This window comes from Scedosporium apiospermum (genome assembly GCF_000732125.1).
Source record: "Scedosporium apiospermum strain IHEM 14462 chromosome Unknown SEQ_SAPIO_0143, whole genome shotgun sequence".
In the NCBI taxonomy this organism is placed as follows: Eukaryota; Fungi; Ascomycota; class Sordariomycetes; order Microascales; family Microascaceae; genus Scedosporium; species Scedosporium apiospermum.
In genome coordinates, this window is record NW_015971844.1 from 140990 (window position 1) to 168926 (window position 27937).

The 27937-nt window shown below is 52.2% G+C and overlaps 8 protein-coding genes across 8 annotated transcripts; 5 read left to right on the forward strand and 3 right to left on the reverse strand.

The window, feature by feature from the left end:
* Positions 1-544: 544 nt before the first annotated feature.
* Positions 545-1521, forward strand: SAPIO_CDS9339 (uncharacterized protein; the record flags this gene model as incomplete). The annotated part of the gene is made up of 4 exons (XM_016790762.1): positions 545-633; positions 1083-1117; positions 1215-1331; positions 1472-1521. 4 exons carry the CDS (start codon positions 545-547, stop codon positions 1519-1521), a joined length of 291 nt encoding a protein of 96 aa, XP_016639272.1.
* A 583-nt stretch (positions 1522-2104) lies between these two features.
* Positions 2105-5551, reverse strand: SAPIO_CDS9340 (uncharacterized protein; the record flags this gene model as incomplete). Its single annotated transcript, XM_016790763.1, has 4 exons — positions 2105-3980; positions 4033-4146; positions 4205-4433; positions 4498-5551. The coding sequence occupies 4 exons, from the start codon at positions 5549-5551 to the stop codon at positions 2105-2107; spliced, it is 3273 nt and encodes a 1090-aa protein (XP_016639273.1).
* A 2607-nt stretch (positions 5552-8158) lies between these two features.
* On the forward strand, positions 8159-8683 carry SAPIO_CDS9341 (Uncharacterized protein; the record flags this gene model as incomplete). Its single annotated transcript, XM_016790764.1, has 2 exons — positions 8159-8339; positions 8424-8683. 2 exons carry the CDS (start codon positions 8159-8161, stop codon positions 8681-8683), a joined length of 441 nt encoding a protein of 146 aa, XP_016639274.1.
* A 564-nt stretch (positions 8684-9247) lies between these two features.
* SAPIO_CDS9342 (Ribosome biogenesis protein enp2-like protein) lies at positions 9248-11282 on the reverse strand (the record flags this gene model as incomplete). The annotated part of the gene is made up of 2 exons (XM_016790765.1): positions 9248-10991; positions 11065-11282. The coding sequence occupies 2 exons, from the start codon at positions 11280-11282 to the stop codon at positions 9248-9250; spliced, it is 1962 nt and encodes a 653-aa protein (XP_016639275.1).
* Positions 11283-11772: 490 nt separating this feature from the next.
* On the forward strand, positions 11773-12823 carry SAPIO_CDS9343 (S-methyl-5'-thioadenosine phosphorylase; the record flags this gene model as incomplete). The annotated part of the gene is made up of 3 exons (XM_016790766.1): positions 11773-11797; positions 11864-12355; positions 12417-12823. 3 exons carry the CDS (start codon positions 11773-11775, stop codon positions 12821-12823), a joined length of 924 nt encoding a protein of 307 aa, XP_016639276.1.
* Positions 12824-14155: 1332 nt separating this feature from the next.
* SAPIO_CDS9344 (uncharacterized protein) lies at positions 14156-18849 on the forward strand (the record flags this gene model as incomplete). Its single annotated transcript, XM_016790767.1, has 2 exons — positions 14156-14194; positions 14269-18849. 2 exons carry the CDS (start codon positions 14156-14158, stop codon positions 18847-18849), a joined length of 4620 nt encoding a protein of 1539 aa, XP_016639277.1.
* Positions 18850-19982: 1133 nt separating this feature from the next.
* On the forward strand, positions 19983-22974 carry SAPIO_CDS9345 (uncharacterized protein; the record flags this gene model as incomplete). Its single annotated transcript, XM_016790768.1, has 3 exons — positions 19983-20206; positions 20370-20767; positions 20849-22974. The coding sequence occupies 3 exons, from the start codon at positions 19983-19985 to the stop codon at positions 22972-22974; spliced, it is 2748 nt and encodes a 915-aa protein (XP_016639278.1).
* Positions 22975-24062: 1088 nt separating this feature from the next.
* Positions 24063-25625, reverse strand: SAPIO_CDS9346 (uncharacterized protein; the record flags this gene model as incomplete). The annotated part of the gene is made up of 6 exons (XM_016790769.1): positions 24063-24097; positions 24164-24291; positions 24357-25201; positions 25261-25376; positions 25434-25460; positions 25535-25625. 6 exons carry the CDS (start codon positions 25623-25625, stop codon positions 24063-24065), a joined length of 1242 nt encoding a protein of 413 aa, XP_016639279.1.
* Between the last annotated feature and the right edge of the window lie 2312 nt (positions 25626-27937).

Genomic DNA, 27937 nt, shown 5'->3' on the forward strand with positions numbered 1-27937 from the left:
CGGAGTTGAGAAATCCGAATGCGTCAAGTAACTGCCGCTCGAGTCGCTGTTCGAGAGCTTCTGTTCGAGAGCTTCTTCGAAGTATTACTGCCAACATTGAGTGTTACAACGTCTGAAGTAGACTTTTGGGAAGCGGATAAGGAACTGTCGATCCTGTCTGTCCCCAGATTTGTACCAGCTCCAATCAAGCTCGGCAAAGCTAACGAGCGTTGCCATCAACAACCGTCCCTTTCCCCTCGTACATGTCGATTTGGAAATGAAATTGAAAGACGGGCTGGGAACAACCACCGTCCCACTACTTCGTATTGCTGTATAGGATGCATATCTCTCGACTCTACATAATATTCGCACCATCCATTACAGGCCCAGCAGACCGCAGTTTATCAAGAACACCTCCAAACTATTACGATATCCTCCACTTACATCCCCTCCCGAAACCGGCGAGGCAGAAGCTAGTCACATCCGACCCGCATATCGATAGACCTAATCCAATCTCCACGGTTGGCCCGCTTCCAACGGCCAGAGCTGACCGCCCTTCTCGGCCATGCAAGGAGGGAGGAGGGGGGGACGACACGAGGAGGAGGTCCGCATGCCGCGCCCGCCAATACCCCTCCGCACGCTTGAACTCGGCCGGTTCGTTCCTTCGCCATCTGCAAGTGATCCACTGATGCCGACTCTTTTTCTGCTTCGCGCCTCGGATAGCGTTCCTGTTAGGTAATGGACACAGGCTTGATAGCATTCGGGACATGTAGGCTCTCCTTGAATGCACGTAAAATACACGTGCTACTGTGCTTCGTAGGAAAAAGGCAACCGAGTTGGCGTCGCCGGTCGGTCCAATATTGGCCAATTGAGAACAAGATGTGCCATCCCCAGGTATCACAGGACCCTGACGACCGAACCTTGATGGAGGCTGGAGACTTTTGTCACCTTGTCACTTCGGTGTGCCTTTTTTTATCGGGTCGGATTAACAATTTCCCCGCTCACCGAGAACCAGCCAATCAAACACCAACCCTCCCAAAATCTTCACAACCACTCACCTAAGCTTCAATCTGTTGCACCATCCATCACCACCAAACCATCAGACAACCCGCCAATGCCTTCCAAATGGCGAAGAAAGGTATGCATCCACCTTGCCTATAACCCCTCAACGACCGAAATATTACACTATAACATTGGCTCTCAAGATGACTGACTCCAGACCACTCCCATTGCAGGAAAATCCCGTGTTATAATCGTCCGCCTGCTCAGCATGGCGGCGACCGGCTTCTTCTACACCTTCCGCCGGAAGCGCACAGCCCCGCCCATGAGCATGCTAAAATACGACCCCATCGGTATGTTCTCTCCTCCCGAGTCGCTCTCACCTCGTTAGCTTTATCGGCACTTTCGCCCTTCCCCGATCCCGATCACGCGTTGCACATCTCTGCCCTGCTCCCGAGTGCCATATGCGTCTTCTTTCTAACACGACCTATAGTTCGGAAACACGTCCTCTTCCTCGAGCAGAAACGAAAGGGCGGTAAATAAGCAACCTCGAACCGAATCTTTACTACTCGAAATCAAAAAGGTCTCTCATGAGACTGCGGCCTCGGTTCTTGGGAACGAGATGATGCGGGTTGCGATTCACTGTACCACTAGCCGGGATCTCAAGAGCCCTCAGAAGCTGTCAGTCCCAGAGGCATCTTGTACATTATTTGTCACGTTACGACTCTGTTGCATAATATAGACAAGCCGGAATGGTTGGGCACGACTAGGAATATAACAATATTTCTCGCTACATATCCTCCTCAGTGTTGACTCCTCAGCGTTTGCACATACTTTCGGCACGACCAGCTCAATCACCTCAGCGGACTTCGCCACCTCTTTATATGAATAACTCTAGATTTTCTTTTCCTTTTTCAGTGTGTCTAATCTATCTCTAATAGAAATATGCATTCATAGTTTCGCAGGCCCGAGTGTTGAACAAGGCCCATCAGATACGCAGCTCAAAACTATGCAGGGCCCGGGTTACAAGACATGCCTTTCCGCCATTCTCTCAAAATGTATACCAGTCATGTCACATCATCACCCATAAGATTGCCACTCGCCTTCGTTTTCCGCACTTTCAATATTACTTGCCGACAGTCGTCTCGGTCTCCTGCGGCTTCTTAGAATATGTCTTGGTAATATTCCTGCTTCTTCCCTTGGCGCTTGGCTGTCGGGTAATTTTTCCCGCACTATAACGCGGCATCGGCTTGGCCTTCGTGATGGGAACCATCGACGGCCCATTGCTCGCAATACCATCCGCCAGTCCAGGGCGGCTTTGAGGACGCATCGGAAAGTAAGACGATTTTAGATCGCCTACTTCCAATTCAAGCGTCCCAAAGATGCCTCGGCTGGTTTTCTGTAGCTTCGCCGGTCTCTCACCCTCTGGGACTGGCGTTGTCGTTCTCTTCAGTTTAGTTGCTCCACCTTGGCCTTGCTGCAGCGAAAGGCCCAGTCTGATGCCGCTCATCAGGTCGTCCATTTGAGAATCTCCTTCCTTGTCTGCTACACAGCTCTCAATCTTGCGGTTGCGGGAACGAAGAGGCGGCATCGACCTTCCACGGGGCTTCGAAGATGCTGTGATCCTTTCCTTGCGGCCTCGCGTTGTCGCTGGAGTCATGGCGTTATTCTCTTGGGTGCCCTGCGCAGGCTTGAGAATCGATAAGGGGCGTGGAGTCTGCCTGCGGAATATCCGTTCCTGCTCCACGGATGGTGGAGCAATGCCAGCAGTTTCATCGAATGGGCTCCTAACAACGATCCGCCGTACGGGTTCGTTAGCCGCCTCCACCTCAGGACTCATGATGCCGTTCTCAACTAGCCCGGCATCGTCTCGAGAGGATTGCATCAGCAAATCAGATGTACCGAACTCCCGCCGAGAAATCAGTCCATTTCCTTCCGTCTGCAAGTTCGTCGCGCCAGACGGATTTTCTGTGGCAACGATTATTGAGTCTCGAGTTGGGATTTCCAGGTGCGCAGATGGCGATGGAGGTTTGTCGATAAGCGCAACGAGACAATTCCGAGCCGCCGTCGACTCTTGGTGTGCCGCCACCATCCCGCGAACCACAGTCCGCAACGCGTCAAGATCGAGGGCGAGGATGTCTCCCTGAATTTCACCGAGGCCGTCTGCAGAACCCGCCCAACGGTTCAACATTTCACGGATATCGCGTTTGCCAAATTCGGATTTCTTCAATCTGCCCTTCAAATTGACAATTCTTTGCTCGGCGTCAGCTAGGGACTTTCTTGTCCTCTCAAGAGTGGCATTCTCATCATCCCGTGAGGCCATCATATCTGCCAGTTCCTTCGAGAGCTTCGATTTTTCTGCCGTTATTTCGTTCAAGTCTCTTTCTAGAGTCAATTTCTGGCCCTCGTATTTTTGGATGGCCCTCTCTGTGTCCCGGAGTTTGAGCTTCTCCGATTCGAGCTCAAGAGTCATCTTTTCCCACATGGCAGAGACGTCGTTCGAGTCTCCTTTGTTGGCCTTCATATGCTCCGAGATCTCCTGAAGGCAATTTTGCAGCTCCAAGCTTTTCGACTCATTCTGTGCGAGAGCGCACTCGAGTTGTAGCTGCAACTCAGCGGTAGTCGCCTCCTTGTTGCACAGCTGTTTTATCAGAGACGCATTTTCTTGATTGAGCTTGCACTTCTCATCAGAGACTGCTTCAAGCGCCTTAATTTTGCTATCAAGCTCCTGGATTAGACGGCTCTTCTCCGCGGCTACAGACGCAGCCTCGTTAACCCTCGTTGAAGCAAGCTGAAGCTCACCATCCTTCTCAGCTAGACGGACGGATAATTCTTCGCATATATCGTGCTTCTCACTGAGCTTCGTAAGTAAGCGTTCATCCTGGCTCTTTATCAGATCGTTGACCAATGACAATTGGTCCCTAATTGTAGCTTCGAGACTTAAGGAGGTAGAGCGCATGGAATCTTGGCCAGACAAGACGGTCGAGACATCTTCTTGGAGCCTGTCATCATCATTAGTATAGGGGAGGAAATCTTCAGGGAAGGATAGCCTACCGTGTGCTTGTATTCTCGAGCATCGAGAACAAGTCAACAAGGCCCTTCCTCATCTCAGGGATGCTAGGAATATTCGTTGCGGTGGTGGTGGCATGCTCAAGAAGCGCATCAAGTCTAGAAGAATGTTAGAAACATCCCATTTCTCAACTTGTCGTAACGAGGACCAACTTACTTTGAAGAAATCACAGTGCATGTAGCCTCATCGAATGGAATTAGTGAGCTCGCTTCTTGAAGCTGTGCAAGAATCTCGTTCGACTTCGACTCGAGGCATTGCAGGCGGTCTTGCGTCGCTTGTTCATGCTCGATCTTCTCAGCCAGTCTCTGAGTCTTCCCCTTTTCTTCCTTCAATTCGTCTGTCAGGTGGGATACCTGCTCTTTTAAGGATGTATTTTCCTCGCCAACTGGTAATTGGTTAGAGCTCAGGCGGAACAAAAACAATAGACCATTGGGCACTTATTCATTTACCCTTTTCGCAGTATGCCTGAGATACCCGAAGTTCCTCTTCCAACAATGACCTCATCGCATCCCGTGCAGCGGTAGCCTTATTCATTCCTGTTTCAAATTGCTCCAGTGCCGCTTGCTGTTTCGATTTTGATTCCTCTTTTGCCTTCCGGATGCTGTCGACGGCCCCGTCGCACAATGTCTTGCAGCGCTTATACAGTTCCTGCTGCTCGACAATTGCTTCATTTAACTTGGCGCGGTATGACTTGACCTTAGCTTGCATCTCCTTTCTTCTGGCATCGTTCTGCTCCAGCTCGTCTCGAACTTCTGTGTTGGTCCTCGTCAAGATAGTGTTCTGGTCTGATAGCTCAGAAACTCGGTCCTCGAGGGTGGAGATTGTCGATGACTGCTGCTTAAGTCTGTCTGCGTATTCATGGGTGGTCTTCTTTTGATCAGCAATCAGCTTCTCCAACTCTGATATTCGATGAGCAAGGCTTTCACTTCGGCGAGCGTGGTTCTGAAGATAGTTGTTCCAAGCAGATCCGAATTTCTCAAGGTCAACCATCTCGTCACCTTGAAATGGGAGGGACAATCGAACTGGGGTCATACGCCTCCTAGAGATGTTGGAGTTCTGTGACGCTGGTCTCAAGACTGATGCAGACTGGTCTGGAGGAGGTCCGGAGATGGCAGGCCGGTTAACTTGCTTGCCGTCGATTCTTCCACGAGACACATAAACGGGGTTCAATGAAGCGCCTTTCAAAGGAAGGCCCAGGTCCCTAGAGGCGCTAGGCAACCTTCGAACGATATGCTGGTGAGGGACATCCGGTGGCCCCATGTGCCTCACCAAAGGGGATGGGCGCTGTTTTGGCGACTGTTGGTCTGACGTTGGTAATCGTCTCCACTGGGGCATTCCGTCATTTGGCACAAAGCCGTCTCCCTTGAAGCCTAAATCAGAGGAATGGTGCACTGGGGAGAGCTCAGGCAAGTGTGTCACAGCATCAGGGGTGGTGGGTAACACCCTCGGCGGGGGACTATGGACCGGGTGACCCTGGATTTTCTGGAAAGGCGATACGGCCATGTCTCGTGTTGTGGGAACGGTAGACTTCTCGGGTCCATGAACCCTCTGCCTGGTCGGCTGACATCCAGAAAACCTAGAGTGGAGATGGGGCGGCTGGCCACAGCTATAAGACCCAGGCGATTCTAGCTCTATACTTGGGCGGCGTGTCGGGAAGCGGCCAAGGGGAAGCTTTCTAACATGTCGATCCGTGCCGGTTGATATTGAAGTCTGGGAAGTCGTAGCCTCCACCAGCTGGATTGGATCTGGTGATAAAGAAGAATAACTGAAACTCTTGGGAGGCCCATTGAAACGGCGAGCACTGCTGCTCGACGACGGAGAACCGTCCATGGGTGCCATTATAGAAGTAAATAATAGAGTCTGAAGCAGGGAGCCAGAAGCTACAATGGCCGGCTCTTAGCCAAACGAGAGTAGAAATGGTCTGGTGAAGCAAGAGTTCGAATAAGAACCCTGGAAATAGTGAAATCTGACAGAGTGGACAATAACAACCCAACAAGATCAAAGACAAGCACCGTCAGTTCGACTTGAAGCAAAGGGCCTCAAGGCTAACATCTTTGATTGAGCTCAGATCTAGACTTGACGCTACATTGGATGGACAACTCCTACGTCGATAGCATCATAGCACCAATGTGCGGAGAAGAAGCGGTCCCACGTCGATGGACAGCAAGTAGCTGACCTTGGGGACAAACCTAGGAAAGCGCCAGGGAGAAAAGACCCAGCCCTGTGAGGCATGTCGTTGACGTCCTTTCCAAGCTTGGCATGAGCATAGTTTATTCTTTCCTCTTCCTTGTTTTCGATGGAAAACCTGCCCATGCTTATCAGGACAAGGGAGAAGGAGAGGAAGGCTCGATACATTTTGTTGCTTCCGAAGGTACACGAAACAGGATTGGAAAGAGCGTTTCTTCATGTAAGTCGAGTCACAAGTTGCTGAAGACGTCATTAGTCGCGTAGACAACATGTGACTGACGCAGGAGGAAAGTACACTCAACGCCACCTCACAGATCTGGGTGGATGTAGCTGCTGAGGTTGTTGGAGCATGATGAAGCGACCAGTGATCGTGAGTAGCGATGATGACAAGACGTCGACTTCTTAGTATGACTTTGACATCGCTCGCCCGCGCTAACGGTAGTCAAGTCCGACGCCTTCCTTCGCGAGTTCCCCAACACCTCCAACTCTTGTCCAGGAGAGATACGTAGGGTAGACACGCCTGGCAGGTCACGGTCGTGTGCACTGTAGGCGCCTCGGGGTGGAACGGTGGCTCATTCATTTTTCTTGCATGCCCCTCAATGGGTTTCAAGACACCTCATCTCGAGGGTTATGCGCACCATCTAGCGCCCTTCAGTTTTGGAAGTTTTCTGGTCAAATAATTCGTGAAGAATTTGAGTCGAAGGAGTGAGGCTTAGGCATCAAATTGCATGAGATGATGGAGTGGGCGGCTCCCCACTGGTCCTCACTGGCCCTCACTGGCCCAGTTGGTGGGCTCCATCCTCTGGAAGGCATCCGAACTGAGTGAAACTCTTTAAAAAAAAAAAAAAAAAAAAAAAAAGGGGGATTTTTCATCACGATCCGAATCGAGAATGTGATCGACGTTTTCGAGCACAACGGACCAAAGATTGGTTGATATCAGAGCGCCGGGGGAGGATTGTGCGCATCTCGTGAAGATGTAAGACGCCGATCCCAAATCTCTGAACAAGCTTAAAATCGGATGTGGAAACTGGCTTTCTCTCCGAGCAGCACTTTCTCCCCGAAAACCAGCTCTATCGACCAGATTTCACCTCTGAGGTTTGCAATCGGACCCTCTTTTCGCCAAGGATCCGGAGATCGTACAAGGACGAATGCTACGAATGGGCGCAAAGGGGGGGTTGGATGCTGCCAAGAAAGAGCAGCACTTTCTGACCAGAGCCAAGAAGCAAAAAATGTTTATTATAGGAAGTGCTCACTGCTTCCCACATTCGGGCACTTCACCCCGCTGATCGCCGGCCCATTCTATTGGCTGCATCGTGAGTCTGGACCCCAGTCAGGATTTCGAGCGGCTCGCCGAGGGCGCTACCACGGCCAATGAGGGGCCGGAAGATCTCAGGCACAGTTGCCAAAGATAGACTGCCGTCACATTTCTCTCCACCCCCTCACCTGTCACCTGCGATTCGCCCGTCGTCGACTTTTGAGTGTTTCTTCAAGAGCACTATCGATGGTGATGGAGGTCTGGAATGGTCCACCTTTTGCGGCATGAGATTGAAGTGAAGGGCTTGAGGGCGGGCTGCATATGCATGCCGAGTGTAATGGCACGCCCCTATCCTCTCATCACACATGGCTTAGCCGAAGTATTATAGGAAACTGAAGAGAGTGAATCCATCTATATACTCTTGTGCCTGCTGAATGTGCCGCCTCTTTTGATGTTCTTCCTGTGTACATCTTTATTTCGGAGACTGCCTCACCCACAACAGATCGAGGTTAATTTCCATCCAACTTCTCTTCATCTTCTACGACAGGCCGGCTACTGTCTTCTAGTCTTATAAGCTACACTTCAACAAACCATCACGACATTTGTGTTCTACTCGAGGTCCCGATTCAACCTAAGCGAAGGAAGTGAGACGCAAAACCTTATCAGAAATGGCTCCTTATCCTCAAGAAGTCTACACTGGCGACGATGTCGGCATCGCCTACCCTAAAGATGGATCCGATCTTGGAACCGAACAAGGTGCTTCTGGAAAGACCTCCGGCGCCGTCCAAATATCCCGTGGTGGAATGATTGCCATCATCGTCGTCGTTGTTGCGTTCACTGTGATTGGGGGTAAGTCAGCTTTTGCTCCGACTCCCTTATATATTTCGAGTTGTCAATGGTGTTGGATGATTTTTTCTAACGATGGACTTTTAGTAACCACGGCTACGTTGTTTTACGTCGCGAAGAAACGAGAATGGAAGGTCCGCGAAGGCCTCCGACGATCTGCAAGAAAAGTTGTCACGGCGCTTACACCCCGACGCACCGAGTTCCCACGAGACGTCAAGAATGCTAGCCCCAACTCAAGAAGACGCGAGAGAATGGATGATGTCCCGCCGACTCCCCGCATTCGACCTGAGGATCTCGAAAAGGGCCTCAACGCAGCTAAGAACAAGCAAGCTCGATGGGGGAGGTAGAGCGGTGGGAGGAAATTGTGAGAGGGGGTGCTCGAAAAGGAAGAGGAAATTACCCCACTACAAGAATGGTTGAAGATATATTTTGTTTTTGGTGTTGCTGGGTGTTTATGTTCTTTTTTTTAATATCGGATTGTTTAGGATACCAACTTGTTTCCGAAATTTGTGTGTAAAGAAACGGTGGAGGATCTGGTGCTGTTCATGATTGCTCTTATGTTTTTCTGTATAAATGAGATTCACCTCCTGGGAAGTTCTGCAATGGTGCGTGAGCACCCGACGTCGAGCGACGTCGAGCGTGCTTGCTACCTTGACCAATGCAAACGCCGAGGGTTTGATGATCGCCACCCAAATATAGACGGTAAACGAAACACCTTTTTCATCATGAATATCATTAAAACTCGAGCGAATAAATCCGCAATCACTTTTCCGTTGTCAAGATGCTAATTTTACATATAATAAGAGATACCCAAAAGAGCACGAGTGCTCATGGCGCACCACCCGGAAACCACTACCAGGGAAGCAAGGAAGCAAACAAAGAAACCCCAAGCTTCGACATCCCTTGACCCCTTACATACGTCTAAATGTATTCCCGCTCGCGCTTCGCCGAGCATCCGACCGCTTTGTCCTCGTCGGGAGCAGCTGTTGCTGCTCCTGCTTCTTCGCCTTCTTGGATTCTGGTACGAAACTCATCGATTGCTCGCCGACGACGTTCTCGGCGCGTGGTTTCGTGACCCTGCCCGACTGGCTAATTCGCGAGCCTAAGGCGGAATCCCGCGCACTGCCTCGCCTCTGAGAAGATGATACCTTCATCACAACTTCGTCCTTTGCCTTCGTCTTCGTCGAGGCCTTTTCCCGTCGTTTTATAGGCACCTCTTCATCGGAACTCTCGTCATCTGAATCCCGCTTTCCAGACCGCTTCGAACCCGCTCCGTTATTCGCGCTAGAAGCGGCCAGGGAAGTCGCAGCGGCGGCACTGGGGTTAATCAGCCGGTATTCCCAGCTAGTCTCGTCCACCTTAAACTCCTCATCTTCGAACATCTTTCCGAAACGGTCCTCGCCAAGGATACCAGCAGTGACATCCACCGTCTCCCTATTCTCTTGCTTCTTGAGCAGCCTATCAACGAGTTTCTGGTTGACCTTGACCTTCTTCTTCCCACGTATCCTCGATTCACGCTCCTTCTCAATCTTATCCTTGACTCTCTTAGCACGTTCCTCTTCCCAGACGTAAGGGTTGGCAATAAGTCGCGCCTGGTCGTAGAGTTTCGAGGCAACGAAGAAACCATGCATGTATGGTCGGAGAAGGTTGGTCTTTCCGATAAGATGGGCAAGGCTGAGCGACTTGAGTTCGGGTATCGTCAAGAACTTGTAGTTCTCGTACGTCTCTGGGCGGGCTTCCTCGGCGAGCTCCTCAACGAGGTTGTCCAAGAATGAGCACCATTTAGGTGCCGGGCCGAGTTGGGGTATAAAGAACGCGTGCTGAGCGGAGCCCTCATTCGCTGTAAGGATAAGTCCGCTGTCCTTGCACCAAGCGACGTCATTCAGGTCGACTGTAGGTTCAGCAGACGTCCAGGGTTCTCCGGTCGCTTCGTCCCAAATCTTGATAATCTTCTTGTCGGCAGACAAAATCTTCCTTTCTTGAGAGGCGGTGGTCATGTGGATAAGCTTGTGCACCGCAAATCCGTATCCTTGGTCCTTCCTGAGAAGCGGGACCGGTCGTCGCAGATCGAAAATTTGTATTATGCCGTTGGAGGAGCCAGTGGCCAAAGACAGGCCATTGGGGTTAAAATTCAAGGCTGTCACGCCGCCATCGTGGCCTGCGAGGCGCGCAACCCTGGCCTTGGATCGAGGGTCCCAGAACTCGACCGTCCCTATCGAGGTGCCGAAGGCAAGGAGGTTATGAGTTGTCTCTGCTATCGCACCAACATTCACACTTGCGGCATTGATGCCGCCTTGTAGCCCCTCTCCAACGTCTGGCTCGCCGAGATCGACGTGGTAGCTCCTCATGAATCTCCCCTGCTCCAAGTTCATGCGGAATACCTCGCCGTTGCCGTCTGCATCGTATCCAACTGCCGGAATAAGCGCTTCTGTCGAATGTCTATCGTATAAAATATCACGACCGTATCTCGGAACCCTAGTTTCGAAGTGGCATCCCATGGGGGTGTGGAACTCGATTTTGCGATCGTTCTGAAGGTGGATAGACTTTGTGTAGTCGTTGGAGAGGATCTGGAAGGATTGGTTGAGGGAGGTTGTATGTCGCGCAAAGGAGAGGGATAATTCTGGGAGGTTATGGACGTGGATTTGAGGCTTGTAACTGCCAGCGAGGTCAGCGGTCAGAGAGCGCGAAAGCAGGGTTGGGAGTAGAGAGGGTGGCGACCAAGACTTACGTTCCGGTGGACATGACCCAGTTGCCATCCTCCGAAATCCTAATGCGCATGGATGCGCTCTCGAATTCAAAGTCCTGGAGAAGTTCGACTCTGTTTTGGTATTCAAGGTCATCCTTCAAATTTCTTTTCCTCCGCCTCGCCAGCCAGTCTGGTAGGGTTTTGCCAGCCCCTCCGGAGACTGTGTACACGGACACAGCGTCCGGATTAGAAAGCTTCATATCGGTTCGACAGTGATCCTCCGAGATTCCGTATTAGATTTGGACTCGAATTTTCCGTCGCCGTGGAAGGTATTCAGTGTGCGGGTGGTGAAGCAAGGCTGAGTGTTGATGGACGAATGAATCGGTGTGGATCCTGAATTGGCCTGGATTGAAGCTGCTGCTTGAAAAAGAAAAAATAAAAAAAATTTCTGCCAGGCGGCGATAAGATAACAAGGCGGACTTAGTGGGGCAGCAGCCCCTCCCCCCAAAAATATCCGCCGCGAGCACGCCTTCCGGATCGTAGTAATCATAGGTTGGAGGCATTGATAATACAAGGTGGGATCAAATGAGCATTTTTCAGATCTGTTTCCTCTCTTCACGATACTCGTAGAAGAATTTAATTCTCTGGCAGCCTTTGCAATTTCGGCTTTGCGAACCGTGTAAACCATACCGCGTCTCGGTTCTCTCCCCCTCACCCCCTGTCCCCTCGTTGCGCGTACACAGCCCCGCAATGGCTCTCGTTGTCAGCTTTGACGGTAAACACGATCTCGAACGAACGAATTCATAGAGCTAAGGATCTAACAAGATACTGGTATTCCCAGAGCCCGTCCATATCGCCGTTATTGGCGGTACTGGCCTCAGCCACATCGAGGGATTTGAGCCCGTGGCCAGCATCAACCCCATAACTCCCTGGGGATATCCTTCCTCTCCGATCCTCATTTCGCGTCACAATGGGGTCCCCGTAGCGTTCCTTGCTCGACATGGCCACAACCACCAATATGCTCCCCACGAGGTACCGTCGCGCGCCAACATTGCCGCACTACGACATATTGGTGTTCGCAGCATCATCGCCTTTTCTGCTGTCGGCTCGCTGAGGGAGGAGATCAAGCCTATGGATTTCGTCGTCCCGGACCAGATCATTGATAGGACCAAGGGCGTCCGTCCGTTCACTTTCTTCGAGGGTGGTCTTGTCGGCCATGTTGGATTCGCGGACCCCTTCGACCACAACCTTGCCGAGATCGTCAAGAAGTGTGCGCACCACATGGAGGGAAACGGTGTTATACTTCACGAGGAAGGCACCGTTGTTGTCATGGGTAAGATCCGGTGATGTTTTGCTACACCTTTTCGCTAAACTCCAGCTAACCCGAAAAACAGAGGGTCCTCAGTTCTCGACTAGGGCCGAGTCCAACCTTTACCGTACCTGGGGAGGCTCCGTGATCAACATGTCTGCTTTGCCTGAGGCGAAGCTAGCTCGTGAGGCTGAGATTGCCTACCAGATGATCTGCATGGCCACAGATTATGACTGTTGGCACTCGACCGAGGATGTCGACGTTGCCATGGTTATGAAGAACATGGAGCACAACGGCAGGAACGCCAAGCGCCTTGTTGGTGCTGTCCTTGACCAGCTTACCAAGCAGGAGCACAGCAGCGTGGTGTTGGCTAAGCACCTCGAGGGTATGTCAGTTGGCGCGGTAGCTGGCATCACCAAGCCCGAAGGGAGGAACCCCGAGGCGTGGGCGCGGGTCCAGTACCTCTTCCCCGAGTTTATGAAGGAGGGCTAGCTGAGAAGAATGGAGTTTTGGAGGCATTTCCGACCTTGATAATCGCATAGCCGGTTCAACAGCTCGCGGGCGTCGATTTTAAGGATAGGTATCAACTACCGGGTGAGGGTTTTTGGAAGGGTTCGTGTCAATAGTAGCTTTTACCTAGCGCTGGATAAGCTTAAAAAGAGGGCAGGCCGATCGATTTACAGTTTCCTTTGGTGTCGACTCGAATGTTTTCGCCGAGCCTGGGGGACCGCTTCTAATATATGCTGGTTGACGATGCCTAGAATCAGTAAAAAGTGGTCCGCATACTGCCCGTTTGCGAAGTTAGTCAGGTAGAAAGCGATATGTCGTGCGACCGGATGGATATCATCATGTGTCGACGAATCTAACGCGGAGGCTATAGATGGGGGATTCCTCTCCGCCGACAGGGAGACTCCGAGTCGGAAGCCTAGACATGTCCCAAATCATTGCTTTTCTGGGTTCTGAGACCCGGTCGTGCCCATCATGCGTTCGTGCCACACCCTTATTGTTAGTTGGATCAAGTTTGCTGGGAGTTCGATGAATCGGCCCGTCCTTGGGAACCGTATGAGGAAGCGTGCCATAGGTTGGATGTGGTATCTTGTAAAAGAAACACGAGCAGAGACTCTAGCATGGAAGGACCCATTCCGCCATCCTGATTTGATCTTGCATTTCTGCGAGAATCTCGAGGTGGCATGGTTGGCAACTTGACCCCGACTTTTAGTGGGCCTGGGGGTTGCGCCAGTGGGTGAGGTGGGGATTTACAGGCGGGTTAGGGTGGCGTGGGGCGTTGTGGCATGCCCGATCGGACCAGACCCTTTTGGCAGCCAGCGGCTAATATTACCAAACCAGGCCCAGAGCCGCGAGCCCACCAGGTTCAACCTTGACCAAGTTCGAGTATCAACCCATCAACCTCGATCCCAACACCATCATCATCATCCGGAGCTCGGTCGCCAGCTTGCTTTCGACATTTCGCTATTACCATCCGACTGAATTGGGATACAAATCATAGAAACTCTCCGACATATCCCGCTTCCAACTCTCCGCAACCTCGAGCTGCTTGCAACCTCATCGACGCACATTGCCCATCACCTCTCACGACGAAACCAGCAGACCTCTTCTCTGAGATGGAGGTCCGCTTACGCGAGACTTCATCTGCCGACGATACTTGCTCCCCATCCTCCCCCGAAACCCTCCTGTTAAACTGTCGACAGAAACCCTCTGCGTAACGTTGATACTCGGGCGCATTCCTTGCTTTCATCCTCTCCGTGGGTGTCAGACCCACGGCTTTCTCTGCCAGCCATCGCCTGGCTTGCGACAGCCAGCGACATGGAGGCCGGAGAATATACGACCAATACTTTAATACTTGTTGGTTCCATACTGATCAAGCCTATGTCTTGTCCGTAAACCTGTGTCGCTAACTGATTGCTTCTAAAACACAGAATAATATCTCCTCAATCGCATACCGAACCTACGAGCTCTCTGCCACCGATCAGTACCAGTCGCAACCAAATCCCACCGTTATCCAAGATGTCGAAAGCCTGTTCAGGAATCAAGGGTGCATCGCGCATTTTGATACCACGCGCCGAATAATATGGCACTTCGGCGTCACCACGAGGGAAAATGCAATCTCCTCATTCTCGATTGGTCCTGCCCTTCCCGAGAACCTCGACATCCCAGGAGTCACACTATCACCCGTTGACGATGGCTCCTTCGAGCCGATGAGCCTATCGAGGCCGCGACTTCCAGGACCACAAGGGAACAATACCCCTACCGGTTCCCTTCCCGGATCGTCATTGCTAGACGCTGGGCTCCAGGTTAAGTCGGCTGCCTCTTTCAGCCCGGCTTCCAGCTCTTCGTGGGGTGTCGTCGAGCAGGATGCGAAATCTCTGTCGATGTCTGGGATTGATCTAAAGGCTGCGTCCCTGGGCGCAATCACAGTTAATGATGCCTACGATAATTTTATCCTTGCACTGCTAGGCACGATCCTTGCAGACTTCGTGAAGCGGACGGGCGCTACGCCCCTGGACAACCGTACGGTTCTTCTCTGCCCTAGTCAGCCGCTTGGGGAGAGCCAAGATGCTACGATATCTGGCCTATCTGCAACGGCGTCGTTCCGTCTCTATCTTACGCCTACAGGAACTCTCATAATCAATATTGCCCTTCATGCGGGAGAAGGACTATTGTCTCTGAATAAACCTCAAGTGTCTCTTTTCTCTTCGCCATATACGGAGACACCGATACTCGTTGCCCCTTTTGGCGTACGGGCTTTCTCGCAAGGGGCCCTGGATCTTGGATTATCGCATCTCGATACTGGCGTCGCCCAGACGCCTGATACACAAATCAGCCGCTTTCACGATACGCGATCGTCGCGCTGGCGGCAAATTTGTTCGAGATTGCTTCAGCTCAAAGGAATACCCTCTCAGGTATTAGATTCCTGTCCTTGGATAGCCATTCGAGTTCCGCGACAGAAACTCTTTGATCAGAGGGCGGACGGCATGCCGCCTTCCATCATAACCACGTCGACTGCCATCTCCTGGCCGGCTTGCCTCTGCTTCCGGCGACACAATGCGAGCTTACCACCAGTGAGTCGACTCGGAGGGAACACACTCGTTGGCCGCGACGAATCATACGATCCGTTAGAGCGTGCTAAGAGTTGGTTCCAGGAGGCGGCGGAACGGAACGAGGCAATAGCGAAACGGAAAAAGGAGCGCGAAACACCCCGAGAAGCCGTAGACGCAGAAAACCGTTCCCGTCAACAGGTGAATGGGAACTCACCGTTGGCTTTGCAGCGTGCAGGCAACGCGGCAGCCCTGGCGGCCGGCGTGATGTACCCTACGCCTCCTGATGCTATCCAGAACCCGAGTGCCCCAACACCGAGTCTCGATGGCGCTGTAATTAGCCCTCACGCTCAGCCCCCTAGCCTTGCCATCGTTGATACGGATGTGGTCATGTCTAGTGCGGCCCCGCTCGGTGATGGTGATGCGTATGCGGAGCGTGATAGAAACGAGGCTCCCTACCTCACAGACGCCGATCACTTATTTGGTGACCTAGGCGGAGACATGTTCCCGGATGGAGAGCTTACAGATGCAGACTTTAACTTCTTTGATGATCAGCCCGTCAGCAACGCCGTGGATCTGGATGTGGACATGCTAACCGCGGATATTGCGAACCCGGACCCTCAAACGTCAATCCCTGAATCCAACCCCCGCCAATTAGCAGACATATTACCTCCGCCACCACCCTTCCCGTCCGGGGGCAACAATACGTCTGTCTCTGATCAATCCGCGGTCCAAGACTCTTCAATCAAGAAGGAGTCGCCAGTTTTTGCAAAGCCGGAGCTCAGGCATGCCAGGAGTGCCCTCGGAGATGAGACCAAAGCCGTGTCCAAGACGAGGCCTGGTAGTACTATAAAGAGAGAACACAGCCCCTTTGATCCAGATACTGTCTTCAAGCGGGTCCGAACAGCGGTCTATAGACCCAAACGCCCTCCGACCTCCGCGCCGCTGATAAGACGAAGGAGTGTCTACGACAAGGTTGAATTCGACGTGACCCTGCCCCCGGTCACTAGCAAATACGTAAACGGAGGCAAATATGCCTTTACATGGTCGCCTACCAAAGAAGATTTGAACCATAAAGCGCCGCCAACAACCGATTATCTCAGACGCCACGGGAAGAACAGCAAGAATCTAAAGGCGCTTCCCGAAAACCACGGAGCCATGATCGCGCGGATAACGACTGGTCTGGAGTCTAGCTCTATTCATGCTAGCCCTACGAAAATCGATGTCCTCGCAGACGTGGAATGCGATGATGGCAGTACAATTTCCGACCAGGACGACACGAGCGTGTCGAGCGAGGAGGCATTCTCGCCCATCAAGTCTGCGGTGCCAAGACGAACGAATAACGAAGATGATTTGATCTCGCACGCAACATCACTACGGGACGTCGAAGTTCCCGATGACTCTGATCCAAGCTTCGTCCTGGAACTACCTCGTCTTGGCCGAGCGGGAGCCTCGGAGATGCCGGTGGCGAAGTTATTCGCCGATCCGGAACCGCTCGCTCTCCAGTTGTCGCTCCCCGATGAAGACATGGTGGCCATCGCGCAGATCTTGACGGAGCAGGCAGCGCTCGGCTCGTTGGAGATACTCAGCGACGTCACCTTGCGCAAGCCGCCCGTGCCCTCCCCCGTCAAGCGCCGTCAGCTAGCTTCGCTGTCGCGACAGGCATTGCAAGGATTGCGTGAATCTATTCCGGCGAGCCTAGCGGGAGCTGTGGAGTGTCAGCTCCGAGCCTTCTCGGAGATTCAGGACGGGACCCCATCGCTCGGTCCCCCCAGCCGCCCGCTTCTCCAGCCGCGTCCCGTCCCCGGTCGGGATTCGTCAATACCCATGCCTCCGACTGTATATCAGATTCCGCCCCCACACCTCGAGCTGAAGCGGGCGGAGACAAGGCTTTCTGTCCTTCCATCCGCCGTGTCGTTCTGGGAAAGTCTCGGGCTTGGGCCATCGCTAGGCCCGAAGGACGTGCACGCCGTATGCGTCTTTCCAGGATGGGATGGTATGGCCGATAGCGTCGACTTATTCATGGACCGTGCGAGAAGTGTTTACGAGTCTATGAAACTTGGAAGCTTTGGCCGTCTTGCGTCGACAGAGAGCATCTCCAATGGGCTGGTCCGGTACGACGTGGATAAAATCTCGGTCACGCCGGGAACCGTTTTCCCGCGTATCAGTTCAGCTCTTGCGGAGCGAGTAGAGCTTTTATGCCAGGCCCTTAGAGGATCCACGGAGTCGTCGAAGAACTTTGTTGTGTTCTTCATATATTCGCCTGCCAATCCGAGCTCGATCGTGGAGGCGTGTACATCATTCCAGCAGCTCTCGGAAGCTTACAAGAGCCTGTTAACAGGCAAGAATAGTGCCGTACCGTCAAACGAGCTAGTCCTCCAGCTCGTTCCGTCCGATTTCGTCTGCGGGACGTCGTCCGTCGTTATTCAGCCTCCTGCGGACATGCTTAAGCTCTGCCTCGAGATATACGACCGGTGTACCTTATTCAACGGGCCAGCGCCGGCGCCAGCCATCATGCTCGAGCAGGTGGCACCGCGCTTTATAGACTTTAGCCTCGCGGCGACGCCGTCCGCATCGGTTATGCATGAGAATTCGTGCATTCACGTGTCCTATGCACGCAGCGTCAACGGACGATGGGTTACGGCGGCGTGGACGGATAGTCGAGGCAGCCAGCAGATGACGGCTTCATATTGTCTTGGACGAAAGGGCCGGCCCCTCGCGACACCGTTCACGGACGTTGCTCACGAGATTTGGGAAACGACGCACGACCTCATATCGATGTGGAAGGTCCATTGGAGAGTCGTCATCACGAAGTGCGGGCCGATGGAGGCAGATGAGATGGACTTCTGGACCGGTCTCGCCCAAACGGAATCCAAAGCCAGGGTCAGCTTGGTCCTGATGACGGTGGACACGAGCCCGTCGCTCCAGCTGATCCCGCCCGCCGTCCGGCTCAACCCATCCGTATCGGCGACTTTTTACACCACGCCAGCCTCCACGCCGCAGGCCAGCATCCTCTCCCCCGAGCAGAGCGGCAACCCCCCCACGCCCGCCAACGCACCCACGCCTGGCGGCGACACCAACGCAGCAGCAGCCGACGGCGCCGCGGCGGACGGCATCCTCGTCGATGTCATGGACCAGTCGTGGGGCTGCGTGCTCAGCCACAAGCTCAACAACACCACATCCCCGACAGAGATCAACCCGTCCCTCTTCAGCGGCTACCTCATCAAGCGCGGAGGCACGAAGATCGAGGACCCACCCGTGGTCATGGAGGTCAATGTCGTGTACAGCGAGGGCGGGAACCCGAGGCAGCACGAGGGTTTACTGCGCGAGATGTTGGGGCATTTTAGGGCGTTGGGGACGTTGGCGAGGGTTAGGGGCGTGGCGGATAGGGAGGGGGACGTGAGGCCTTGGCATGTTGCGGCTGCTGAGAAGGCTGTTAGGGCATTGTACTTGTTGATGTGAGGGGAGAGTTTTGAAGGGATTTCGGAATGTTTTGGGTTTTTATATGTCTTGGCGCGATGAGTTGTGTTCTTCTCTTTTGTCCGGCTGCGGTGTTGAGACTTTGAGTATACCATGGCGCCTGAATTTTTGGGAGCTTTTCTTTTTTCTTACTTTCTTCGTCTGATTGCATTGATATACGGTGGTAGTTCCTACTACATGGTTGAAGTATTGAATAAAGGGGTATAGAATCACGACCATGATGCAGAATATAGGCAGTTTCCCGTCCCCTGTCCGTGTTGGCTACTCCGGAGTGTTTGGCAATGAGGTTGGTTTGGTCTACAAGAAGGCGCAGTAGTTTCGAGGGATCTAGAGATGGCAGAGAGGTAGAATGGCAAAGGGGACCAGTCACTGCTCGAAGGCAGCTCCGGGTGAAGATATCGCGAGAGGAGGCAGCTTGGAACTAGATACCTTTGGCAGGTTACTACTGTAGTGCTTGAACATATTGATACTTGGAAGTCATACTCCAGTTAATATCAGCCTCTCTATAGGAAGTCGTGCTATATTCAGCCCTCACTGACCTGCCGGAAGATATCGATGCTCTCTTCATGTCGAGGGCTTCTTGATGAGCTGTGGTTGTGGATGTATCTTGTACTTGTATTGTGGGATAAATGAAGTTTAAATACTGGAGAATTACTAATTATATTCAGGTACTAGTGACATTCAGGATTTGGAAGATCCCAACGTCCTCTCGTTGCCCCACTTCAGAATCAAAGTTCGATCTCGGTCAACGACGCTCAAGAGAGACCTTCATCTTCTACACTCGCCATCTTCTCACCGACGCATCTTTAAACCTCCTAAGTATATTTAGGACTCAAGTTTGGTGCATCATATACACGCGCCGATCTGAGCCAGCAGCCTTCCCTAATTCATCTGTTTTGAAAGGTGGAAGAAAAAAAGAAACTAGTCAACCCTGGGCTCCCACAGTTTCTCCCATAAAATTCATCGCCATCCAGCTTCTCTCTGCCCCGCCACCCATAAACATTTTTTCCTTCTGGGAGTTCGAGTCCGAACAAAGACCAGATCTTACTTCGTTTCATCCTCTTTTCCTTCTCCAAGCGCCCCGCGATAGCGTCACACTCGATCGAGCACGAGCCATGTCGGTAGCCGAGTCGTCTTCGGCCCAGCCGGCGGTCTCGGCTCCTCAGCCAACAGCTCCGCCTAGTCTCGGAGAGTCGATCGAGGAGAAGTGTCTACTTGCGAGCCTCATTACTATCGAATGCCACTTCACTGGCAGGCCTGTCCTGGGACCCAAGTCTACTCGCCAGGCTATCTCTATGTTGTCCAAGTCTCTGGAGAAGACTCAGGATGAAGATGTTCGGTGAGTGTCAGTGGATTGTTATATCTTATACTGATTATTTCCTTTATCCTCCGCACAACTCCTCGGACACCCAGCCTCATTTCTTCCTCTTCCCCTTTGTTGCTTTGTTTTGAATACTATCAGTGGAACTTGTTATGGAGCCTTGGCTAACCTCCCCTCACAGCACAAGAAAGTTTGGCCCAAATATTGAGATTTGGGTGTATCTGAGAAAGATTTTTCAATCAGCCATTCCAAATCTTGCCAACCGTGCCCTTGGGCCTCTTGAAGGGCCAGATGTCGCTGCTTCCTATCCTCAGAGCTCAACCCTTATTGTCAAGAACTATGCTACCATCAAGGAGGATGTTCAGATTCTTGACATCTTGATGCAGATTGCTAGAAATATTCTAGTCAGCGATTCCCGCCCTGTGCCACAGGACCTATGTGCTGCTGCCACCTTTGATAAAATGGCCTACAAGACCATTGTCCTCTGTGCCTATGTGACGAATAACAGCAAGAGTCCTGGTAGTGATGTTGAGGGGACCACAGACTTCTTTGAAAAAGTCCTTGAAATTCATGACCTTTGTATGAAGACTTGCCCCTTTTGTCTCCTTTTGGTTTTGTTGGATACCAAAGAATACACTGCTGACCTTACCTACCAAATAGTCAAACGTCTCTTGGTGACGACTTTGCAACAAGCCCACAATTGGGTCGTGGGCCACCATTGGAACAAGATGCAGCTGTTCTTGGACGTGCTCTTTGATGACGCCGAGGGCGAGCCCGTCCTGGCGTCGCCCGTGCCCGCCGAGCTGAGATGGACCGAGCCCAACATGGAGGTAGCCCGAACCGAAGTGAATAACTGGTTGGCCCGCAACTCTAAACTCGGCCCCTCTGCCACAGCCCTCCTGAAGGAGTACATGGCGCACCATGCTAAGGACCAGCCCAGTCCTCTAGACTCGGTGTCACCTCTAGCTTGGAACTGGCTGCCAAAAGTGCCTTATGAGATCCACGTCCAAGACGATAGCAACGTGACTCCCGTTTGGGACCCGAACACCAAGTCAAAGTGGGACCGCGACCGACTTTACCTGCGAACGTCTCATGAGATCGACTCATGGTGGACTGAGGTAGTGGGTGCCAACTTTGAGGATGTAACGGCAATGCAATCCGTAGACGCAGCCAAAGAAGAACTCGGCTCGGCTCGCAAGGCTCTTCTTCAGCGCTGGGCTGAGGAGCAAGCCTCTAGTGCCACCGATCCGTCCAGCCCTACCACCTATAGCTCGAGGCTCCATAACGACGACGAGGTCATGTCGTCCGGGATTCTTACCGAGATTCCTAACATCCTTGATCCCAGGCAGATTGAGGCACTCTACATGATCATCAAGACTTGCATCCTGGATAGCCATGGCGATGGGCTTACGCCCTGTGGTGAGAATCTTCAGAAAACGCGCTGCAAGATGTTCCTGGCCCTTAACTCTGGCAGGAGTCTTTTTAAGGAGATGCTCGTTTACGTTGGTATCTGGGTTCTCGATGATACGGCGCTCGTATATCAAGTCATGCGAGATATTGTTCTCGCCCTCCACCACAACTCACTCATCCCTGCCGCGTGGAACAGGGTTAGCTCGTACCGGAACTTTATTCTGTCTCCCGCCCAGTCCGTCCTTCTACGACTCGTCGGCGATATCTTTTGTTCAACAACCGCCCACATGGATGACGTCTCCCAGCAGGAGAAGTCCAAGCTCTTCAAGCTGATCCATTTCTTCTACACCTTCTTCCGCTCGTTTATCGTACCCGAATACGCGGCGATTATGCACGTCCAATCCCAGATCCGCGAGGGTAAAATGGAGCCCTCTGATTTCCGCATGGATTACTGGGAGATGCAAAGAGCGAAGGCGGCCTTGATCCAGTACCTCGAGTTCATCGAGCTGGTGGCCGAAATCCGTGAGACGAGAGAGCTCTTGATCAAGTGGGAAGCCGTCTACGACCTCATCGTTTTGCTGACGGCGCTCGAAGCTGCGGTTCCCAAGCTGCCGCTCGTCGATATGAGTAACGGCCAGCCCAAGGCCGTCCGTCAACCAGGCAGCTCGGGGGGTTCATCGTCTCCCAAGGACCCTCACCACCATCACCATCACCATCACCACCACTCTCACCACCACCATCATCACCATCATCACAGCCACGACTACCACGACGCCCATTCCGATTTTGACCCGGATTCGGATAACGAGTCCTTCGACTCCACGGGCCCCATGGACATGACTTCAGAACACTCCGGGAGCACCTCCCGCGAGCAAGGAAGCAAATATGCCTGGGCCGGCGTCAAAGCCCCCATCTTCACCATAATCGCCACCCTCCTCCAACCCCGCCCCGGTCGCGGCACCCCCGGTAACGCAGACGTCCAACGCCAAGTCCTCCAGAACAACGGGCTCGTCGCCCTGCTCAACTGCGTATCCTACGACGGGTACCAGCCCCTCTCGAGGGAGCGCGTCACCCTCTGTCTCAAGTGGCTCGTCGAGGGCAACAAGGATGCTGCCGATTGGTTCAAGGAATTATTCAAGCATACTGAGGCTGCCGCCGCCGCTTCGGCTCTTGCGGCTGTTGGTGCTCAGCAGCAGCAGAGGCCTGCGTCGGCGGCTGGTCCTTCGACGGAACCTGTGCGAAGGGTTAGAGTTGATGGGGTTCAGGGGGATGTTCCGGTGCGGGCTAGGTCTGAGGCTCATGAGGTAGAGGAGCCGAGAGGTGGTATCCAGGGTGGCGGTGGGCTTACACAGATGGAGGAGGATTTCATGGCCTGAGTTTTCATTTGCGACGTCTTTCGGTCCACGAGAATTTTTGGGGAAGTCCTTGTGTCAGTTTTTATAGGGAACGAGTGCATTGGAGGGTGTTGAAAAAGTTTTCGGTATGGTTCAGCGGCTCGGTGGGCAGGGAGGATTGAGGCGTTGGCGGTCTTTTTTCTCGTTAAAGTCTTGTGTGCAAGCTGAAAAGGGCCAATTATCTAGTTCACCAATCTTGTCTGGTTCTGCGATCTCTCTTGTGTACTTTACTATACCCAGATATTCCTTTTTACAGACGATCTCTCTTGTCCCACTTACGATCAGTACCCCAACCGTTCCACGTTAGACGGGGCCTTACTCTAAACAAGAAGCTCCTATATTTCGCGTCACTCAGAAATACAAACCATAAACCATACAATGCTATCGATCTAGATTTTGATACACGCCCATACATACCCCTTCCATTCAGTTCCCGTCCACGTCTAAATTCATTAAATACCATATAGCCCACCTTCTTCAAGCCCTAGAATCCTCATAGCCACTAACATTCAGATCCATGAACTACCCTCGAATCGTAAGATTCCTCCAACTTTGCGGTCAGCCCTTCAAGCCAACATGTGTGCGTCCTTGGTTTTCTCATTTTTTGCCCCATACTCCTTAGACCAGCGGTTCCCCGTACTAGTCAAGAAGGCATGGGCAAAGAAGACACAGAGACATTGGCACGGGGCTAAACAGTAAGAGAGACGCGGGAATCTAGCGCCTCCTTCTGGTTGCGGGAGAAGAAGAAATGCGAAACATTGATTGACGGTTGTGCGTGTGCGCGTGTGCGTGAAATTGTTTCTTTTCGACGCCTTTTTTGCTCTTCCTTCCCCTCCAGAACCTGGGTAAAGCTGGCATGCCTCGTATTCCCTTGGACGCGAAGCAGCCCCGTAAAAGGAATGAACCGGTCGCCTCTCCTCCTCCCATTTTGCTTTTTTGTTGAAATTTTTTTTCTTTCTTTTTCTATTTCCACTCCGCTTCTCACTACTCCCACCTCCTTTTCATCCCACTCGCTCGTCGCTCTCCTGCTTTCGACTCTCGGTTGCCGTGGCACAAGCTCTACAACTTGCTTAAGCGAACGCACCGACAATGGACATTCCCGCAGCTTTTCTCACAGCGTTAGCACATTTACTACTATGCAAAGGCCAGTGTATCTCCCCAGAATACTCACCGCCAGCAAGAAGATAGCAGAAAGCCTTGATTTTAGTAGCCTTGTTCATGACATGTTGGGCGTGTTCGGAGAGGAAGTCTTCGTACAAGAGATCTACAAGGGCAGCGTAGATCAAGAGACCCGATGAACTAAACAAAAGGTTAATACTTTCGGCCCCGGCTTTTGGGCAAATAGCGGAAGAGACGGGACTCACATTGCATTGAACACGCCGACGATAATCAGACCGAAGGCGCTGTTGGGGTCGTATGAGTCTCGAGCGAGGATACCGATAGCCTGGCCAATGGGAGCAGTGGTTCCGAAAGCGAAGACGAGAACCCACGGCCTGATGCTCTTCTTGGGATAAGGAACCTCAGCAATTCGGGAGCCGAGACCGAGACCCTCGAACATTTGGTGGAAAAGGATAGCAACGAGCAAGACGATATAACCATCGACGGTAAGAGACACAGTGATGCCGACGAAGACCGAGTGGAAGAGGATACCACCTTCGAGAATGGTGATCTGGGCCGACAGCTTCTTGTACACGGAGGGATCGACGGTCTGGTTCTCGGTATCGAAACTCTCGGCGGCACGGGAGATTTGCTGATCCTGGGAGGTTGAGTAGTTGTAGCTCGGGGCAGCGTTTTGAATCATCTTGACCAACTCGAGGCGTTGGCGAACATATTGCTCATAAAAGACGATGAACCAAGCAGGCATGTCGGACTGTGCCTTCTCGTCGTTCGTCATAAAAGGGTTGTCTTGCATGTTTCGACCATATTCGTCATCGTACATTCTCTGGATCTCCTTCTTGTCATCGGGATAGCCGCCGACGTTGCTGGGTCGAGGAGGCCTTGGGGGAGAACCCATGTTCATGGGCACTGGAGCTTCGCCTGTGGGGCCGCCATGGGAGTGTCCACCAGTCTTAGCATTCATGTACATCTCGATGATGAACAGGCAGAACAGAGAGCCCATCATGATGACACCGGGCATCGCCGGGTATTGGACCGTGAAGAGATCGGGTAGACAGGGATCATTCAAGCTTGCAAACGCAGTCGGAAGAAGCTACCCCAAGTGTTAGTAGGTCTGTTTCTGTTTAATTGTTGTTATCTGTATTCACTAACATGCACAAACGCCGTTGCTATAAGAACGCCAGTACCAAAGTGCTTAGCTGCGAAGAATACCGGCGGAGGGATCTTGAGCCATTTGATCTTCTTCGCCATCACTGGGAAGCCGCATCCTGGGGAAAAGGTGTTAGTAGGCTTTACTCCAAGCTGTGGGTTTGGCGACTGCTCACCGAAGGCTGACGCCGCAAGGACAAGGACTAATAATCACAAAGAATCCGAGGTTAGCAGAGGTGTTCCTCGCGATGCCAAGATCGTGTGAATCAACACTTACACAGTCCAAGAACGTGGATGCCAACATCATAATCACCAACAATCGTACCGCCACCACAGGCGGGCTTGGCGTCCTCCAGAGGACTCGACATATTCTATAACTTGTAACAAAAAGAGAAACAACAAGAGGGGAAACAGATTTTTTTATGGATTTTTTTTTTCTTTTTTTTCGTTCTGGATCAAGAAGAGAGCCTAGGAAAAAACGAGACTGCGCAGCAGCCTCCAAGGGGGAACAGACGTGAGGGGCCACTTGCCCAAACGTCGAAAGAAATGAAAAGCGAAGAGAAAATAAAAAAGAAACACAACAAAACTAGCAAGACATTGAAGTCATCGGAGACTTTAAGTCAAGCTTGGCAAGAGAAAAAGAAGGAAGAGGGAAGAGGAGAGAGGAAGGAGGGCGGGGACTAAGTAAGAAGATCAATAACGATCCATGGGGATCGGAAAGCCGTTCGATGGTATTATGCACGGCCTACTAGACAAGGCTTCGAGGAAAGATTAGACGACGAGGTACAATATATCACGGGCGATAATAGGAATATCAAGATACGATCAGCGCTGGGCAACTTGAGGATAGGCAAGCCAGAAGGTTTTCGCAAGCGAAAGACACGGCGCGAGGACTCATGTGGAGCCGTCCCACCGAGGGTCAAGAGCAAGTCAGGTCCGTTTGCGTCTAGGCGTGGGTGACGGTGGCTACAGTCAAGGCCCCAGTCTCTTGCTGAAGCACCCTGTTTTGGCTTGGCCAGGTTGAGGTACGATCTTACATCGGATCGACATTACGTTTGTCCTGGGCCGGGGTGGGGGGAAGAGGGCGAAGGAAAGGGCCGTAACGTAGGGACTGGAGAGTATGAAACAGGCCAGTGGTCGGTCGAGCGATAGCAAGTTGCCCGGAGAGTGCGTTTCGGGATATTATTAGAGGTGTACATTTCTTCCCTTTTTGACTGTGGTGGTACTTAGCCCTCGTGACTTCTACCTTCGAGAAGGTCCAACGCCCTCGGTTTGACGCAAAGCTGGAGTTAAAAATCCTTGGCGCTGAGACGGGCGAGTGTTTCGTGGCTCGAATGCAAAAGATAGAGTTTCCGATTGAGGGGGGTTGGATTCGGATAATTTTTTTCAGGGGGCCGTTTCGAGTCTAACTAACGCAAGGCTGGAAGCCTCAGCTTGTTCGCCGCGATCTGGATCTATTATCATCAGCTAACACTGCTTCGTATTCGATGAAATACCCATCAGAGAAACCTGAAATACGCCCGGCTGAGATATTTTGAGAAATGAAAAAGATGCTCGGGCTTCATTACCGGCGAGAGAGCGTTGACTCGGCTGATCTTGCCGCATCTTCGGGTGAGGGGATGATGGACAATGGAGAGAGTTTCAGCTCTCCAAATTGACCACGAAATATTGGAACCTTTGGGCATTTGGATGGGTATTATACACAAGGATGAAGGATGGCAATAGAGAATCAATCTCCACTGAGCTGGTAGATTTGGGTAAGATGTACAATCGATCAACCTGTACACTGGGAGGATTTCTCAAGCGTCTCGCATGGTCTTGCTTTCTGTTTCTTGGAGAAGAGAACACTCGTAATCGTCGAGCATTTTTTGCCCATTCTGGCCAACAGTTAAGTGAGGAAGGGAGCACGGATCGAGGGTTCCCTCGGTAGCACGGTGGCCATTCCTTCCTCGATCGATGCGAGAAGGACACAATGTCCCCATTGCTGTCCGCGAGTTCCCCGCCAGGCCATCTGAAAGAGCTCGGTCGTGCCTCCTCTGACATATGTCCGCCGACGTCGTGGAAACATATGAAGCCAATGTATTGATTCTGGGCCCCGGTTGTATCATTGCCCTCACGCCACTAAATGTTTCGATTACGCATGCCCCGATGAATACTTCGTGTAAACCTGCGACGTGTGGATTGAATTGCAACTTCCTTGGCAAGTTGACTGTCTTCCTTTCATATGCAAAACTCAAGCTGGAAAGAGGTTTCCTTCACGGTATCAGTCCATAAACATGGGCATGGCGTCGGGGAAACACTGGAAGGCACGATCCCATCCTACAATACCTCCCTGCAGCACGCCTTGCCAGCTGAGTTAGACTTAGATCGATCTCATCTTTACGCCTGCAGCGGAAGAGCAGCCAGCGAGCCCCTTATCTAACCGTACATGTCGCGCCTATTTAAAAACTAGCAGGCCATAGGTTCCTTCCCTGCTCGTGTTCGGGACTCTTGCCCCGAACTGATTTGTCACGCCAAAAACAAGCACCACCAGCTTCGCGGGGGGCTTCCAGCCACACTTGCATCGAGTTTCAGTGCCGGATAGCGCAGTGTTGCCTTTTCGGCTAGGTCGCACTGCATACCTGCAGCCCTTTGCTACATCGGGCATAGTGTCCTTCTCGGATACAGGCTTTCCAGGCGC